Source organism: Staurois parvus, unplaced genomic scaffold (assembly GCF_062004578.1).
Source record: "Staurois parvus isolate SC_StPar_1 unplaced genomic scaffold, SC_StPar_1.0 ptg001146l, whole genome shotgun sequence".
Taxonomy (NCBI): Eukaryota; Metazoa; Chordata; class Amphibia; order Anura; family Ranidae; genus Staurois; species Staurois parvus.
This window is the reverse complement of record NW_028318942.1, coordinates 2,726,719-2,744,140: the sequence shown is the minus strand read 5'-3', so window position 1 is coordinate 2,744,140 and position 17,422 is coordinate 2,726,719. Positions and strand designations below refer to the sequence as shown.

Below are 17,422 nucleotides of genomic sequence, written 5' to 3'. Positions count from 1 at the left end.
GTCATGCAGGTGATAGACCTAGCGCAACACAAAAACACAGTTGTGTCATCATTCTAAGGCAATAACTACCAAAGCAAAAAAAGGAGAAAATAAACCTCCATAGATAACATAGATAAAAAAATATATGTTTTCATTTGCATATTCTCAAATACAGGCTTTTACAGGAAAATGAAAAAAAAAAGTGCAAATAAAACAGAACTAATAAAACAGCATAATTTCTAATTATGCACTAAAATATATAAATAAACAACCTACATCTAATATTGTATTACTGAAGTTGCTTGTGTAAACTGCAGTTACCACTTGCACCGGCACAAAACAACTTGGACCCGTCCGTATATGTTGCACCAGTTTTTCATGGATGGAACAAACCTCTCAAACATATTATAATATGACTGGCCCCATAGGTATTAATTTGCGGACACACAAGTAATATAATAAATAAGAAAAAGATGGCGCATCAACCTAGTGCATTATCCTAAGGATCTTTATTATAAAATCAGTACAATTTCTTCTCACATGCATAAAAGTGAAAAACGCACTTCAAGTCACACATCCATGTTCAGATACAACATCTTTCCAGACCTAGGGGGGGTCTCACCGGGGTCCCTGAAGGCTGACACGTTTAGAAGGATGTCCTTCTTCCTAAGAGGCTCTGAGGAAGAAGTACATCCTTCGAAACGCAGCAGCATTCAGGGACCCCGGTGAGGCCCACTAGGTCTGCAAGACTGTTGTATCTTAGTCAGAGCTCCTGCCTACCCCATACACTGTGCAATAAAATGAATGAACTCCCTACACAAGGCTTCAAGCTTTAACAGTTTATAGACCAAGAGGACAACAGCTAATAAAAAAACAGTCTTCTAATCTGTTTTTGATTAAAGTTTTTTTAAAGGTTCAAGTTTTCCTTTTTTTTAAAATAACAAACATGTCATAATTACCTGCTCTGTGTAATGGTTTTGCACAGAGCAGTCCTGATCCTCCTCTCCTGGAGTGCCACACTAGCACTCCTAGCTCCTCCTCTTCTTTGTTTGCCCCATAGGCAGCCACTTGCTATGGGGTCACTCCAGGGGCGGACTGACAACTCATGGGGCCCCCGGGCAATAGGGGATCATGGGGCCCCTGGGCAATAGGGGATCATGGGGCCCCTGTGTCTTGCCCAAACTCAAAAAAGCCTATGAAAAAGGTACCAGGGGCATCTCATGGGGCCCCCCACTAACCCTGGACCCTCAGGCAGTACCCGAGTTTCCAAATGGTCAGTCCGCCCCTGGGTCACTCATGGGGTCCCAAGCTGGGCTGCATTCATCTGTTGACAAGCACAGTGCGGCTCGACCCAGCCCCTGCTCCATACTCACAGCATTTGATTGACAGCAGCAGGAGCCAATGGCTCCTGATGCTGCTTCTGAGTCCTGTGAGGAGAGAGAGAGCAGCTCTGGATTGAGATTGGACTCAGGTATGTATTTAGGAGGGGCTGTGTGGGGGGGAGCTGATCATGAAAGGTTTTTTTTACCTCAATGCAGAAAACACCTTTAACCTTTACAACCACATAAATAATCTGTTGGAGCCACATTCAATAGTTTTGTGGATTTTATGGCAAATGTTTGTGAACATCTGACCATAACACCTCTGTGGGCTTGTTGGTCATCCAATTTCTATGTCAGCATACAATTGGGATCCATCGGCTGCCCTGCAGCATTATGAACACAGGGGATGGCTTGCCCAGCACAGGCACCATTCAGGAACACTTTGCATTTTCTCAATGAATGGTTGCTGACATGATCTCCATTTTGTCCAATCAAAGAACACTTTGCAATAATTGAGAAAATACAAAGTATTCTCTGATTGGTGCCCCTGTCAAATGGATGAGCTCCTATGTTCAGTAAGCAACAGAGTAACTGACCAGCACAAGACCTGGAAGCTAGTAGAGATCACTGTGGTACCATTGGATACGACAGTGATTTCCAGATCCTACAGGGATCTCAAAAGTATGGTATATGCATACTTACGTTGGTCCAAGTTGGACCGGTATAGTCATGTAAAAAGTGCCATGCTTAGACCTGATTCACATATTTGCGGTGCAGGAAACGCAGCGAATCCTGAGTGTTTCCAACACCCTATTGAAGTTGCACTCCGTTCATGCGATCCGCCACTAGTGTCAATATTAAATTAATGACACCCCAAAAGAGATCGCAAACCATAGTGCAATTGCAAGAACCGATTCAGATGGGTGTTCACGCCCATGCCATCAGATTCTGGTGCAGGAAAATAAAAGGTTCCTGTACCTTTTCGTGCAGGTGCGGTGCAAATTGTGCCCATACAAAATGAATGGACTCAAATCGTACTGCATGTGATTTGAACAGGAATGTGGTGCATTTCCTATCCGAATCGAATGTGATTTCCCTGCACTGCTATCATGTGAATCCACTCTTAAACATCACTTTTGCAATGTAAAATTAACCTCTACAATCAGTAAATAACTTGAATGTATAATAATTAGGAATGAAATGCTCATAGCAAAGTTTGCCACATTATGGGAAACCATAAAACTTAAGTTTTATATTCAAAACAGATTTTTATTGCCCTTTTGCAAACACATCGTTGTGAGAACTATTCGGTATATAGAACACATAATGATGGTAAGGTATTTTTTCGTAACCTGTTTTCATTTTAAAGACTGTAAATTGTTAGCATGCCTGCTCAATGACAAATTAATTAAATGTAATCCATTGCAAATGTAGCTGGGTGGCCTGTACAGTTTGAGTTATTCCCATTAATGTATAGTTTTACTGGGCATTCCATATATGGCTGTGGAAGGTCATTGTTTAGAGGGCAGCTCATAAAGCTGTCTAACCTAGAATTTACTGCTAGAAGGTTTTCCAATCCTGAAAATGGTCATGCCCAGGACTCACGTGTATTACTTGCTGTAGAGAAGAATGCTACACTGAAATTCTGGGAGAATAATGGGCAGAGTTGATGCCGGTAACTGACGTTCAAACACTAGCTTTTAAAAAGGAGAACTTCTTCAAATTCCACCCATACAATGAACTAGAAGAGTACAGAGCTAAGTCATATTTCCCTTTTGAGCTCAACCCCCCCAAAATGTCAAAACCATTCGGCAACTTGTGCATGATGATCATTGAAGAACAATCCACAACATTGCCGCCATTGTCGGTATGTCATACGGAACAGTCCAGGCAATCCTCACGTGTGATTTGAACATGTGCCGTGTTGCTGCCAAGTTCGTTCCCAGGATACTGACCCAGGAGCGGAAAGAACGCCGTGTCGAAGTCTGTCAAGAGCTCCATCAGTGTGCCTTGGATGACCTGTCCTTCATGTTGAGGTTCATTATCGATGATGAAACTTGGATGTATGAGTTTCATGCAGAATTACATGTTTGCTTTTTGTTCCAACTTGCTGTCCATGATGAAATAGCATGTGGTCAGAATAGCACCAGTTGCACAGCTCCTGATGTACACAGGACAATGTCTTTTGGCACGCTGATTTAAGGTTGGTGCTCCCTGTGACTGTACGTGCAGCTTTGTGCTGCCATCTGTTGGCGTTTTAGAAAACTATCCCAAAAACCTTTTGATACCACCTTGTATAATAACTACTTACCTTTCCTTCTGCTTGAGTTACTGAGCGTCGCTCTAATACTAAGAAATGGTCCCCTGAAGTCTGATGGAAAACCTACACTTCCAGTGGTGTCAATCTTCTGGGTCCCTCTTAGCTCTCACTGGTTGCTCCTGATGATCCTGACTTCATTACAGGAGACAGTGGTAGAGTGATGGTCAGCAAGAGGAACCATTGAGAGCTTTGAGGGACTCATGAGATTGCCTTGTGCATGAGTCATACTTGAGTGGACAGCTTGAGGTAGTGAATACGGTTAAAGCCGGCCATAGACAGTTATTTATTTATTTATCTTTGTTAGGCCGGGGGGCCTAACAAAAATAAAAAGACATAACAGATTCCTCCATCTGTACAAAAGAGGTGGATAGGTGAATTCCCCCATCGGGACATTGCTTCTGACAGCACGACTCATCGCTATCAGAACACTGAGCAGTGGCTGTAGTTGGTGGTTACCAAAAGTTTCACAGAATGTCCCTTTGACAGAAATTGATCAAAAAATTGACTTCTGTCAAGCAACGATGGCCACACACTGATTGCAATTCATCCAGGCTGTGTTGAACTAGCTGAATTTCGATTATTGTATGACCAGCTTTACTCGTAGGAATCAACTGAAGTCACCGTGCACATGTGCAGTAAAAAGAAGACCCAACAAGGACCTTTTTGCTGCAAATGTTGTACTGTGGCAGGATACGGAAAAAAGGTCACTGGAGCAGGGACGAAGGTGTCACGTACCTTGTAGAGGCTGAACTGATGAGAGGGCTCTCCCATACAGCTCCCATCCTGTTTGTCCCCTGAGATTGATGATAGGGTAGGATAGGACATAGAGTGGCAAGGGCACCTGTAATAAGTCCTGGCCAGCAGAAGAACTGGATCTTTCAAGGACGTAGAAGCTGAGGAACAGAAACTTGTGCAGGATGTCATCACAGAGCTTGTAGAAGCAGGGGGTAAGAACGAAGTCAAACAGGAAGAAGTTGGCAATGGGCGGGCAGCAGAAGTGCAGATTCATAAGATGAGAGCATATATAGGAACCAGGCCGAGGTCAGTTTACAGGGGCAGAAGATGAGCCGAAGTTCATAAGCAAGGTGAAGAGCCAAGAAATAGGTTAAAGGTTGGGTATCAGAGGAACCAATATCAGGCGTAGTCAGAAGGCAAAGCTGGACATAACACAGGAACAAGAACGGTCTGGTCACAAGTCACAGAAGATGACAACTATTCAGAAACCGTCCTGAGTCTTGCAGTTCTTTAAATAGACCACTGGGTGCCAAAGTCCATTCATAGTTACATAGTTAGTCTGGCCGAAAAAACACAAAAGTCCATCCAGCTCAACCAATAAAAAAAAAAGTTATAATCCTATACCCACAGTTGATCCAGAGGAAGGCAAAAAACCCAGCACAGCATGATCCAATTTGCTCCTGCAGGGGAAAATAAATCCTTCCTGATCCCCCGAGAGGCATCGGATATTCCCTGGATCAACTTTACCTATAAATATTAGTAACCAGTTATATTCTGTGTATCCAAGAAAGAATCCAGGGAATCCATTCAAATGTGTTTGCTGTGAGCACATTCAAGTGCAGATGCGCACACTGTCCTTTGCATTCTGTGCATACTGAACGTGCCCTCAGGGTCCATATGAGTTGATGTTGTAATTTCAATTTGTACGATGGCTTGACATGGTGTTTTGTGTTGCAGCACACTGCAGTGGAGAGTGTGTGCATGGTCGATGCGTGGCACCCAATCAATGCCAGTGTGAGCCAGGTTGGCGAGGAGGAGACTGCTCAAGTGGTAAGTAATTGTGTCATTACCCACATACTGTGTATTATTAATGTCTCCTCCTCCTACGCCCGATTGCAGGACTTCTCCAGGACTTCCCCCATCCTCTGGAACTCCCTACCCCAATCAATCAGACTGTCACCTACCCTCCTCACCTTCAGGCGCACCCTGAAAACCCTCCTCTTCAGGGAAGCCTACCCCAACCTCACCTAACACCCGACCTCACCTAACAACTAACCTCCTCCACTTCTCCCACCACTCCATCCCCCACAGCCATCTCCTCCTGTACCACCTTCCCCTCCCTCCTAGATTGTAAGCTCGAAAGAGCAGGGCCCTCGAACCCCTCGTGTAGTGTATTGTTACTGTCTTGTCTCATGTTCTGTCCCCCTTGCTACTGTACAGCGCTGAGCATACCCTTTAGCGCTATATAAATACTGAATAATAATAATAATAATATAATAAATATAAAAAGAATTCCCATTCTAAGCAATATGGTAACTTATATTTATGAAAAGTTCTGATGCAAACGTTGAGTAAATTAAAACTAGCTGCAATTTATACAAACTATGTTGTGTATTTTTCCTACAGTGTGAGAAAATGTAGTTATTACTGATGGAAAAAATTCATTTAAAACCTATAAACCCAAATATTACTAATTACAGCAGTGTCAGAAGTTTTATACATTGCTATTGGTTGAGTGGTGCTGGGAGATGATGGAGGGAGGGTTTGAACCTGTGGCTGGGACAGGCATCCCTCTGAATATTCCCAGGCACAGATCGCCCTTGGGAATAGCTCTTCACATCAGGATCGTTTTAGATCAGTAAATAAATATGTTCTCAGAAAAACACTTAAGTCTGTTCTGCAACAGCCACATCATCTGTATCCCAGTATATGGTAAATATAATCAGTAACGGCATGAGTCTTAACTAAACAAACATGACTTGAATATTATTACAGACAAATGCAATTGAAATTGTGTGTAATCAAGAACGGTCTGAAGAAAAAGGCAATCTATTTCCATTCGTTGTTAAGAATTAATACTGTCCATAGAGGTATAAGTCAGAAAAATTCAATCTGTCAAGTGACTGCCAATTACTTACGGAGCTAAAATCAGTCTTGATGTTCTAAGTAAACTATGGGGTCTATTTGTCAATGTTTTCCCCAAAATTCATATAACTTTCACCAAAGATTCATACATTTTCCAAATCAAAATTTATTTCCAAATCATAAATGTATCCAAATGTATTTTTAATCCAATTAAAACTATGTATGTATCTTGGGTAAAATCAATGATAAGTAGATCCTTATTATGTTCACGATTTGATAATAAAATTCTGTGGACCCTAACAGGATTGGAGAAAGTCATAACCCCAAAGCACTGAATTCAGAACTGCTGCTGAATCCTTTTTTATAGTCATCATCTTGTTCCATTAATCTTCAAGTGGAGCTTCACCCAAAACCTGAAGTGTTTCTTATCCTGTATCCCACCAGACATTTTTTGGGGGAGTGGGTACCTTTTTTTGACAGGTACCCACTCGTACTTCTTCAATCCTTGAATAGGCAAGAATGATGTCAGTGTGACCTTTCCTTCTCCCCTTCCTGTAGCCACCCAGGACAGGTCACACAAATCTGTAGGACCAGTCTTGGTGCGCCAAGTGATCTTGCGCAGGTTCTGTGAGGAGCCAGCTGTGTGAAGTCAGGAAGCCACAGCTGGCTCCCACTTCCAAGATGGAGGCACCAGGGATCTAAAGTTGGGTGAAGAATCAGCTGCAGGGAAAGCAGTGCTGTACTCCATGGGCTGGTTATATCTGTTTGTTAAAGATCAGAAGCTACAGTATTTGTAGCTGCTGACTTCTAATTTTTAAGAACCCTAAAGTTCCTCTTTAAAGCGGAGCTCCACTTAAAAGGGGAAGTTCTGCTTTAAACCTTTGTCCCTTGCTCCCTACTAAGGATTGGCACCTTTGGGGAGCGGGGGAGGGGCGGGTACCCGAATTTGACAGGTACCCGCTCCCACTTCCGCTGCGATCGCCTAGGTGATCAGAAGCAGAAGTTGTCCTCCCCCTTTCCTCCTGTAGTCTTTTGGGACATGTGACAGGTCACAGAAGGCTACGGGGCCATTCACAAAGCGCAACGCTTCTCCTGCATGCGCAGTGAGCACCCGGCTGTGAAGCCGCAAGCTGTCACATCCGGGTGCCCACACTGAGGATGCCAGCACCAGGGAGAGAAGACGGTCTGTGAAACCAGCGGTGGAGAGGACACCACTGGACCAAGGGACGGGTAAGTGTCTGTATTTTAAGTCAGCAGCTACATTTTTTGTTTTTTTTCTTGGGAGCGTGCGTGTGATCAGCACAGGGCCAATCAGCTCTGTCCAGACAGAGGTCAGAGGTTCTGCATCCTCCTAGAGCAGAAAGAAAACTCCTCCTACAAGCTTTAACCAGTGCTCAGCCAGACACTGATAGAAGTCACAAGACTGCTCTAACTGCTGATGAGAAAAAGTATTTAGCAGTTTATATTTACTAAAATAATTGCATTTCCATGTTCTCTGCACTGTGGGAGACCAGATATAGTGAATGCAGGGTCCTGGGACACCAGATATAGTGAATGCAGGGTCCTGGGAGACCAGATATAGTGAATGCAGGGTCCTGGGAGACCGCATATAGTGAATGCAGGGTCCTGGGAGACCAAATGTAGTGAATACAGGGTCTGGGGAGAGTGGATATAGTGAATGCAGGGTCCTGGGAGACCAGATATAGTGAATGCAGGGTCCTGGGAGACCAGATATAGTGAATGCGGGGTCCTGGGAGAACAGATATAGTGAATGCAGGGTCCTGGGAGACCGCATATAGTGAATGCAGGGTCCTGGGAGACCAGATATTGTGAATGCAGGGTCCGGAGAGAGTGGATATAGTGAATGCAGAGTCCAGGGAGACCAGATATAGTGAATGCAGGGTCCTGGGAGACCAGATATAGTGAATGCAGGATCCTGGGAGAGCAGATATAGTGAATGCAGGGTCCAGGGAGACCAGATATAGTGAATGCAGGATCCTGGGAGAGCAGATATAGTGAATGCAGGGTCTGGGGAGACCAGTTATAGTGAATGCAGGGTCTGGGGAGACCAGATATAGTGAATGAGGGGTCCGGGGAGAGCGGATATAGTAAATGCAGGGTCCGGGGAGACCAGATATAGTGAATGCGGGGTCTGGGGAGAGCGGATATACTAAATGCAGGGTCCGGGGAGACCAGATATAGGGAATGCAGGGTCCGGGGAGAGCGGATATAGTGAATGCGGGGTCTGGGGAGACCGGATATAGTGAATGCGGGGTTCGGAGAGAGCGGATATAGTGAATGTGGGTCTGGGAAGAACGGATATAGTAAATGCAGGGTCCGGGGAGACCAGATATAGTGAATGCAGGGTCCTGGGTTTACTAACACTTTAATTGCATGAGCCTTAAACATTCAAACATGTACAATATCATTCTGATATTGAGTGATTGAAAACCTGTGGAAAATATCATTATGCTAATAATGTGCAAAAGCAGATTATTTTTTTTTTGTGCTGTGTGATGTAACATAAAAAGGAAAAAAAAAGTTCACCTAAGTAAAAAACCAAACTTTTACTTTGAGCTTTACCATTTTACTGTGTTTCATAAACATCACTTATGTGATATTGTTTTAATCAGAAGACTTTGCCCATCATACTTACTGGGCCACATGTCCTAGGGTGCTATGGCCACCAGTGGCAGCACATAATTACCCAAATCACTTTATATTTATACTAGATACTTCTACTTTTAGACTCACAGAGCCTGTCGGGCAGACCTCTAAATTCCCCTTCCTCTGAACACTTTTTTCATATCTGGCTCCCTTGCCCACCAGCAGCCCAACTACATCTCCAGCTATGTCTGCTCTCACAACCCCACTTCCTGCTCTGTGAAGGAGTATAACCCTCCGTGGACAGCAACATTGCGTTTCTGCAAATCCAAAGGAAAGGTGCCTGTCCAAAGCCCCTGTTCTGGTTCAGGTGCCATCCATAGTAGCTGCAAACCAAAGAGAACCCCACCTCTGCTACGTATCACTTTCATCAAGCCGAAAACCAGGTCGCACTCTGATGCTGTCACTCATAAAAAAAATTTTGACCAGCACAGACACACAAAGCGTCATCTCCTGTAGAGTATCATTTCACCTAGTGCAGGCTTATTTGTAGAAATAGACTCTTTGGGGTTTATTTACTAAAACTGGAGAGTGCAAAATCTGGTGTAGCTGTGCATGGTAGCCCATCAGCTTCTAACCTCAGCTTGTTCAAGGACAATAAAACCTGGAAGCTGGTTTCTATACAGAGCTGTACCAGACTTTGCAATCACCAGTTTTAGTAAATCAACCTCAATGTGTGTGTGCTGGTCAGATAGTTTTATGAGTGTTGGTATCAGAGGACGATCCTGTTTTCGGCCTGGTGAGATTGTGTTTTCTATGAACACGTTTCTGATTACGTCAATACAGTGTTTACCATGCCTCTGCAGATCCATTTTCTGATTGTGTCGGGAAACAGCAACCAAGCTATTGTTAGGGATAGGGGTTGGCTAGAAGAATAAAAAGTCTAATCTGATTCTGTTTGGGGTAAATATCTGTGGCTAAAAGTACTTATGTGAAAGTAGCATTGGGAAAAATAACTTTTTTCATTTTTCCTAGAAAAACCTGAAAGAAAAAAAATACAGTCAGGACCATAAATATTGGGACATTGACACAATTCTAACATTTTTGGCTCTATATACCACCACAATGGATATGAAATGAAACAAACAAGATGTGCTTTAACTGCAGACTGTCAGCTTTAATTTGAGGGTATTTACATCCAAATCAGGTGAACGGTGTAGGAATTACAACAGTTTGCATATGTGCCTCCCACTTGTTAAGGGACCAAAAGTAATGGGACAATTGGCTTCTCAGCTGTTCCATGGCCAGGTGTGTGTTATTCCCTCATTATCCCAATTACAATGAGCAGATAAAAGGTCCAGAGTTCATTTCAAGTGTGCTATTTGCATTTGGACTCTGTTGCTGTCATCTCTCAAGATGACATCCGAAGAGCTGTCACTATCAGTGAAGCAAGCCATCATTAGGCTGAAAAAACAAAACAAACCCATCAGAGAGATAGCAAAAACATTAGGTGTGGCCAAAACAACTGTTTGGAACATTCTTAAAAAGAAGGAACGCACCGGTGAGCTCAGCAATACCAAAAGACCCGGAAGACCACGGAAAACAACTGTGGTGGATGACCGAAGAATTCTTTCCCTGGTGAAGAAAACACCCTTCACAACAGTTGGCCAGATCAAGAACACTCTCCAGGAGGTAGGTGTATGTGTGTCAAAGTCAACAATCAAGAGAAGACTTCACCAGAGTGAATACAGAGGGTTCACCACAAGATGGAAACCATTGGTGAGCCTCAAAAACAGGAAGGCCAGATTAAAGTTTGCCAAACGACATCTAAAAAAGCCTTCACAGTTCTGGAACAACATCCTATGGACAGATGAGACCAAGATCAACTTGTACCAGAGTGATGGGAAGAGAAGAGTATGGAGAAGGAAAGGAACTGCTCATGATCCTAAGCATATCACCTCATCAGTGAAGCATGGTGGTGGTAGTGTCATGGCGTGGGCATGTATGGCTGCCAATGGAACTGGTTCTCTTGTATTTATTGATGATGTGACTGCTGACAAAAGCAGCAGGATGAATTCTGAAGTGTTTCGGGCAATATTATCTGCTCATATTCAGCCAAATGCTTCACAACTCATTGGACGCCGCTTCACAGTGCAGATGGACAATGACCCAAAGCAGACTGCAAAAGCAACCAAAGAGTTTTTTAAGAGAAAGAAGTGGAATGTTATGCAATGGCCAAGTCAATCACCTGACCTGAATCCGATTGAGCATGCATTTCACTTGCTGAAGACAAAACTGAAGGGAAAATGCCCCAAGAACAAGCAGGAACTGAAGACAGTTGCAGTAGAGGCCTGGCAGAGCATCGCCAGGGATGAAACCCAGCGTCTGGTGATGTCTATGCATTCCAGACTTCAGGCTGTAATTGACTGCAAAGGATTTGCAACCGAGTATTAAAAAGTGAAAGTTTGATTTATGATTATTATTCTGTCCCATTACTTTTGGTCCCTTAACAAGTGGGAGGCACATATGCAAACTGTTGTAATTCCTATATCGTTCACCTGATTGGGATGTAAATACCCTCAAATTAAAGCTGACAGTCTGCAGTTAAAGCACATCTTGTTCGTTTCATTTCAAATCCATTGTGGTAGTGTATAGAGCCAAAAATGTTAGAATTTTGTAGATGTCCCAATATTTATGGACCTGACTGTACATGTAACGAAATGTACTACGAAATTAAAGCCTGGTCTGTCCCAGAAAAAAAAACAAATAATATGTTCCTTTACAATACAAAAGATAAAAGTTATGAGTTGTGGAATTAGAACAATTTCATTGAGAAGGAAAAAATGTTCTGGGTAAAAAGGGAAGGAAAATACTCTGGCAAAGAAGTGGTTTAAAGGAAAGTCGAAACCTTTACAGTGCCGGGACAAGATCTTCTGGCCTGCAAAACAAGTAGGCGAAAGTGGATGAGGGAGGATTGTGACATGGTTAAATCAGTGTGTTTTAGTCATGACGAGCTTGTTTTTGAAACACAGCCAGGTTTCCATCAACATTATTATACCAAAAATTTGTTCTTCCATCTGTGAACTAAAGTAGTTTGTAACTCTTGAAAAGTTCAAATTGTATTCTGTGATGAGTTCTTCTTATAAATAATGATGTTTCTGGTACAAGGCATTTTTGATTTGGTGATACAAAAATGAACAAATATAAAAAATGGGGGGGTTGAATGAGTTTATAAAAAATAATTAGGGTTCATCAGTTAAGTGCTTAAATTTTGTGGAAATTTTGTAAGAAGGCCAAACTGTACCACTGTAATCTGCAGGACCGAGCTACTGTTGGGTGATGTAGAAGAGACAGAAGAGACCTTTCTCCCCACTTGCACTACTCCCATCCCAGCAGCTAAGGCAAATGCTTTTTTGACATGTCTTTTCCCAGCCTTGGTTGAAAAATAGTCATATGTACTTGTAATTAATTTGGTCAATGTATCATTGCTGAGTCATCATGGGTAGAACAGCATAAGAAGATAGGCAATTTTCACAATAAAAGTGAGCAGCACTATACTGGTGACACCCTTCCCTCTCTCCTTCCTCTGTGGCCACATGTATCTTTGCCTCCCTCCCATCAGTTTAAAGAGCAGAGGTTCTCAAAGCAAACTTGGTGACAAATCTGTATTAATCGAAAAAAAGTGCACAAAAATACCTGTCATTCCTTGTGAGCTGATGACTTTCTGTGCTCTCTTCCTATGTTATGCTGTGTCAGTGAACATTGGTCGCAGGTCTTTCTTTGGTCTAGATAACACCCCCGTATTATAGAGATGAAGATAGGGGGAGGTGTCTTTTAGTCCTATCAAACTTCCAGGTCTAGGGTGACAACAATGCTCCTCCATAGATACAGTGTAGTGAGTGGGAGTATTAATCCTAGGACAGGAAATTTCGTTACTGATAGGATCCCCTAAATCCCCTAAATTTTTGTTCTTGGGTCGATGCGTGGCACCCAGTCAATGCCAGATATAATTTAAATGTATGCTTAAAGGTTCAGTTCACCCAGAGCTGTCACATCTGTTTTCCTTTGAAACATATTTTGAGAAACCCTTTAGAAGACTATGGATCATTAAAAAAGTGGCGCACAGACCCATGACGGGTCCTGCTGTTTTCCCCAAATTCTATTCCCTAGTGGTAGCAAGCAGCCAGGTACATGGTAGTTTCCCAGTTTCTCTCCACCCAAGAACCAGGCAGGAGGTGTCTTTTTGAAATTTATTGCTTGAAGAACTTGGTTAGGGTGCAGGGTAAGCCTTGGGATACTACGAGTTTAGTGCAAATGGAATGGAGAATACTCTCTGACTATGGCTGTCTCTTCAAGGTGAAACCCCTCTTGAGGCTAGTGATGAGTGAACTGTGGCTCAGGGGACTGCAATGCAAAAGCAAATTTGAATCAGCAAGTCTGGGGAAGTCTCTTCAAGAGTAACAAGGATAGTCTCTAGGATCTAGTACAGGCTTCTACTCACTGTTCCCTGGGTATTTGAATGCTTTTCTGAAGTACCAGACAGCTACTGTACAGTGTGCCTCCAGATCTTACTGCGAACTGCGCCCAAGAACTTTGGACGTGAGTCCTCCAGCCAGGGGCAGACTGACTACTCATGGGCAATAGAGGATCATGGGGCCCCTGTGTCCTTACCCAAACTGAAAAAAGCCTATGAAAAAGGTACCAGGGGCATCTCATGGGGCCCCCTACTGACCCTGGGCCCTCGGGCAGTGCCCGAGTTTCCAAATGGTCAGTCCGCCCTTGCCTCCAGCTCTCCCTGAGCTGAGACCCAGGATGGCCTTTTCTAATCTTCAGCTATGTAACCCAAAGTGCCACAGTCCTCAGGCTGGGTCTTCTCCTACAGAACAAGGACTCTGCTGTTCTAGGCCTTAGCCTATTTATACACACCTCAGCCCCATTAACCGGTCACTCTTCCTACCAGGGATTTGCTAGGGCTGTATGAATATGTAAGTTAAGGGTCCGTGTCTTCCAATCCTCTAAATTCTGGAACTTACCAGAAACCAGGGGAAGCAGTCAAACATTCAACCAGCAGAACCCAGAAAAGTCAAAAGCCATCAAACATTTTTCCACTGGCTACAGAGAAGCCAAAAAGTAAGTTTGCCTCAATACTATAAGCAATGTACGTAGCTAGGAGGGTGCTACATAAACAGTTTAGCTACTTCAGCAATTTACAATAATCTTTTATATTTCCAGCTTGTGACCCACATCTTTGGGGACCCAGATGTAACTATTCCTGTCATTGCCTAAACAATGGGATTTGTGATGCCATTTCGGGGTCCTGCATCTGCCCTCCAGGGTACAAGGAACCCTTCTGTGAGAAGCCATGTGAACCAGGCACCTATGGAGTGAACTGTTTACTGGACTGCCAGTGTAAGAATGGAGCCAGCTGTGACCCTCAGAATGGAACCTGTCTTTGTCCAGAAGGGTACACTGGACCTTAGTGAGTGTACAAATGCTTGATGTTTATTGCAAAAAAACCCAAAACATTTTATAGTTGTGTTTTTTTATTTCTTAAACTGAACATATGCTGTATACTTTGGCAAATATCAGTATATCTGCATTTTTTTCCTTTCTTATGTATATATTAGTTCTTGTTTCTTGAGATCTTTCACCACCACCCTCTACACTCCCTCCTTACTCACTAGTCTCCACCCATATCCATGCTCCCCTCACTACTTGCATAGCTCACACACCTCACCACCTCAGTCCTTAATCCCAATCTATTTCTATTTATCCCCATACTTTTATATACAGAACATTTTGCAAGGAGTACAAGCCCCTTTTTTTACCTTAATGTATTCTATGCATTCTGTGCATGAAAGTAAAAAACCTTCTGTGTCACAGACTCACCCCGTCATCCCCCTTATACTTACCTGAGCCCATCATGATCCAGAACTGTGGCACTCCTGGTTGTGTCCTTCCTCACTGGGCAGATCCATTGGCTCCTGCTCCTGCTCCTGTCAATCAACTCCAGTGATAAGGGGCGGGACCGACTCCTGTTGTCTGTGTCAATGGACACAGCAGCGGAAATCGTGTCAATGGACACAGCAGCAGAAATCGGGAGTGAGCCCACATGAGTGCCCCCATGGGAATCGGCTTCCTACTGGGGGCACTGGCAAGAGAGGAGGATCCAGGAGCACGGGACCCGAAAAGAGGAGGATCAGGGCCACTCTTTGCAATTCTATTGCACAGAGCAGGTAAGTATAGACATGCTTGTTATTTTTTTTTTCCTTTACAACCACTTTAAAACCATGTAGGAGACATATGGCGCCGCTCCAAGCCAGGAATCATAGGAAAGTAATCACCCAGCCAGTATAGGAAAATGGGAGCAGCAGCTGCTAGTGGTACAGAAACTGTGTGAGATCAAAACACCTAGCAGTTATTAAATACCCCCCCCCCCAAAAAAAAAACTGCTATCAGTTTAAAAAAAGTGATATAAAGTTCATTTGGGTACAGTGTTGCATGATGGAGTAGTTGTCAGTCAAACTATCACAGCACTGGAAACTCAAAAATAGAATGTAATGAAGGGGTATTGCAGACTAGTACTGACGTGGTTGAAGACTAACTTGCTTTAGTGCTGATATTTTAAGTTTATGTGGGAACAGTGGGATCAATCACCTCCATGTCTCTGTAACTCCAATGGTGGGATTTTGCTGCATTAAGCTGGTTTGGGTTATTGTAGCAGGATGCCACAGTTATTTATGAAAACCGGTAAACTATGATTTTTAAAATGTTTCAAATTGATTTTTTAAAAAATATATTTATTATGTTTGTGTTCTGCAAATAAACCTTTAATACATGAGAAATGGATCCTTGCACAAAGCAAATCTCACTTAAATCTCAGCTTGAGCTACTGAACTTGGTAAAAAAAAAATTGCATTTCAATAGACACAAGTATCAGTCCCTAAAAAACAGAGCCAAACAGGAGCCAAAAGCACATCAGTTGGCTCAGTAAGAGAAATTTGAATATATTTAATATATCATATAGCTGGCTAAAGAAATCAATATTTCTTTAAAACAAAATTTCTTCCCAATATAAATAAATAAAAAAATAGACAAAGCCCCAATACCTTCACTTTGGTTGGCTTTGCAATGACTGTGGCAATTGGGCAGAACTAGGATTTCAGGTAGGCTCATTCCACCACTGTAGTCCTTGAGAAAGTTTTGACCATGGAAACCACAGAGCCTGGAAACCTGAGATTAATATAATATAACTTGAGTGAAGCTGGCCATTCATTTTAAACAACTGTTTTTTCCTCCCTCAGTTGTGAGATCAGATGTACAGAGGTCCAACCATCCACGTTCCAATGTCCAGAGAACTGCCCCTGCCAGAGTGGAGGCATCTGTGACCAGGTCGTTGGAGAGTGCACCTGTCCACCAGGATGGATGGTAAGAACATAAAACCGTCATCACTTTATTTTTATTATTAAGGGTGTTTTTATATGGTGCCACAATCCCTCTAAAGCAACTTTCTACACAAAGGGCCAGTTTAGTGTCCTTCAGATTTTACAGGGGCCAGACTGTGGTCAGTGGGAGGAGAAAAAACTCTTAGATTGTAAGCTCCCAGGACCAGGCCCTCCTAACCCTCTTGTATCGAACTTTATTGTTGCTGTATTGTCTCCCGTTATATATTGTAAAGTGCTGAGCAAACTGTTGGCGCTATATATATCCTGTATAATAATAACAATAATAGTAGAAAATACCCCAGCATTAGGGGGAAAAGTACCACATCATTGGTATTAGTGGGAGGGATAATGCCCCATCATTGGTATCAGTGGGAAGAATAGTGCCCCATCATTGGTATCAGTGGGAGGAATAGTGCCCCATCATTGGTATCAGTGGGGGGAAAAGTACCACATCATTGGTATTAGTGGGAGGAATAGTGCCCCATCATTGGTGTCAGTGGGAGGAATAGTGCCCCATCATTGGTATCAGTGGGAGGAATAGTGCCCCATCATTGGTATCAGTGGGAGGAATAGTGCCCCATCATTGGTATCAGTGGGAGGAATAGTGCCCCATCATTGGTATAAGTGGGAGGAATAGTGCCCCATCATTGGTGTCAGTTGGAGGAATAGTGCCCCATCAATGCTATCACTGGGAGGAATAGTGCTGCACAGGGGCGGACTGACCATTTGGAAACTCGGGGACTGCTCAAGGGCCCGGGATCAGTAGGGGGCCCCATGAGATGCCCCTGGTACCTTTTTCACAGGCTTTTTTGAGTTTGGGCCCCATGATCCCCTATTGCCCGGGGGCCCCATGAGTTGTCAGTCCGCCCCTGGTGCTGCATCATTGGTGTTAGTGGGAGGAATAGTGCCCTATCATTAATGTCAGTGGGAAG

The 17,422-nt window shown here is 43.3% G+C and overlaps 1 protein-coding gene across 2 annotated transcripts in view; it reads left to right on the top strand.

Moving 5' to 3' along the window:
• The window catches only part of LOC149439242 (uncharacterized), a 171,951-nt gene that overhangs the window by 91,223 nt on the left and 63,306 nt on the right, over window positions 1-17,422 (top strand). For both annotated transcript variants that reach the window (XR_016307847.1, XM_089659308.1), the window contains exons 5-7: window positions 5,314-5,406; window positions 14,278-14,524; window positions 16,350-16,473. Coding sequence is in view for 1 of the 2 variants with exons in the window: in XM_089659308.1 (XP_089515434.1) it covers window positions 5,314-5,406; window positions 14,278-14,524; window positions 16,350-16,473 (464 nt within the window). In the remaining variant the exon portion in view is untranslated. The remainder of the gene's footprint in view (window positions 1-5,313; window positions 5,407-14,277; window positions 14,525-16,349; window positions 16,474-17,422) is intronic.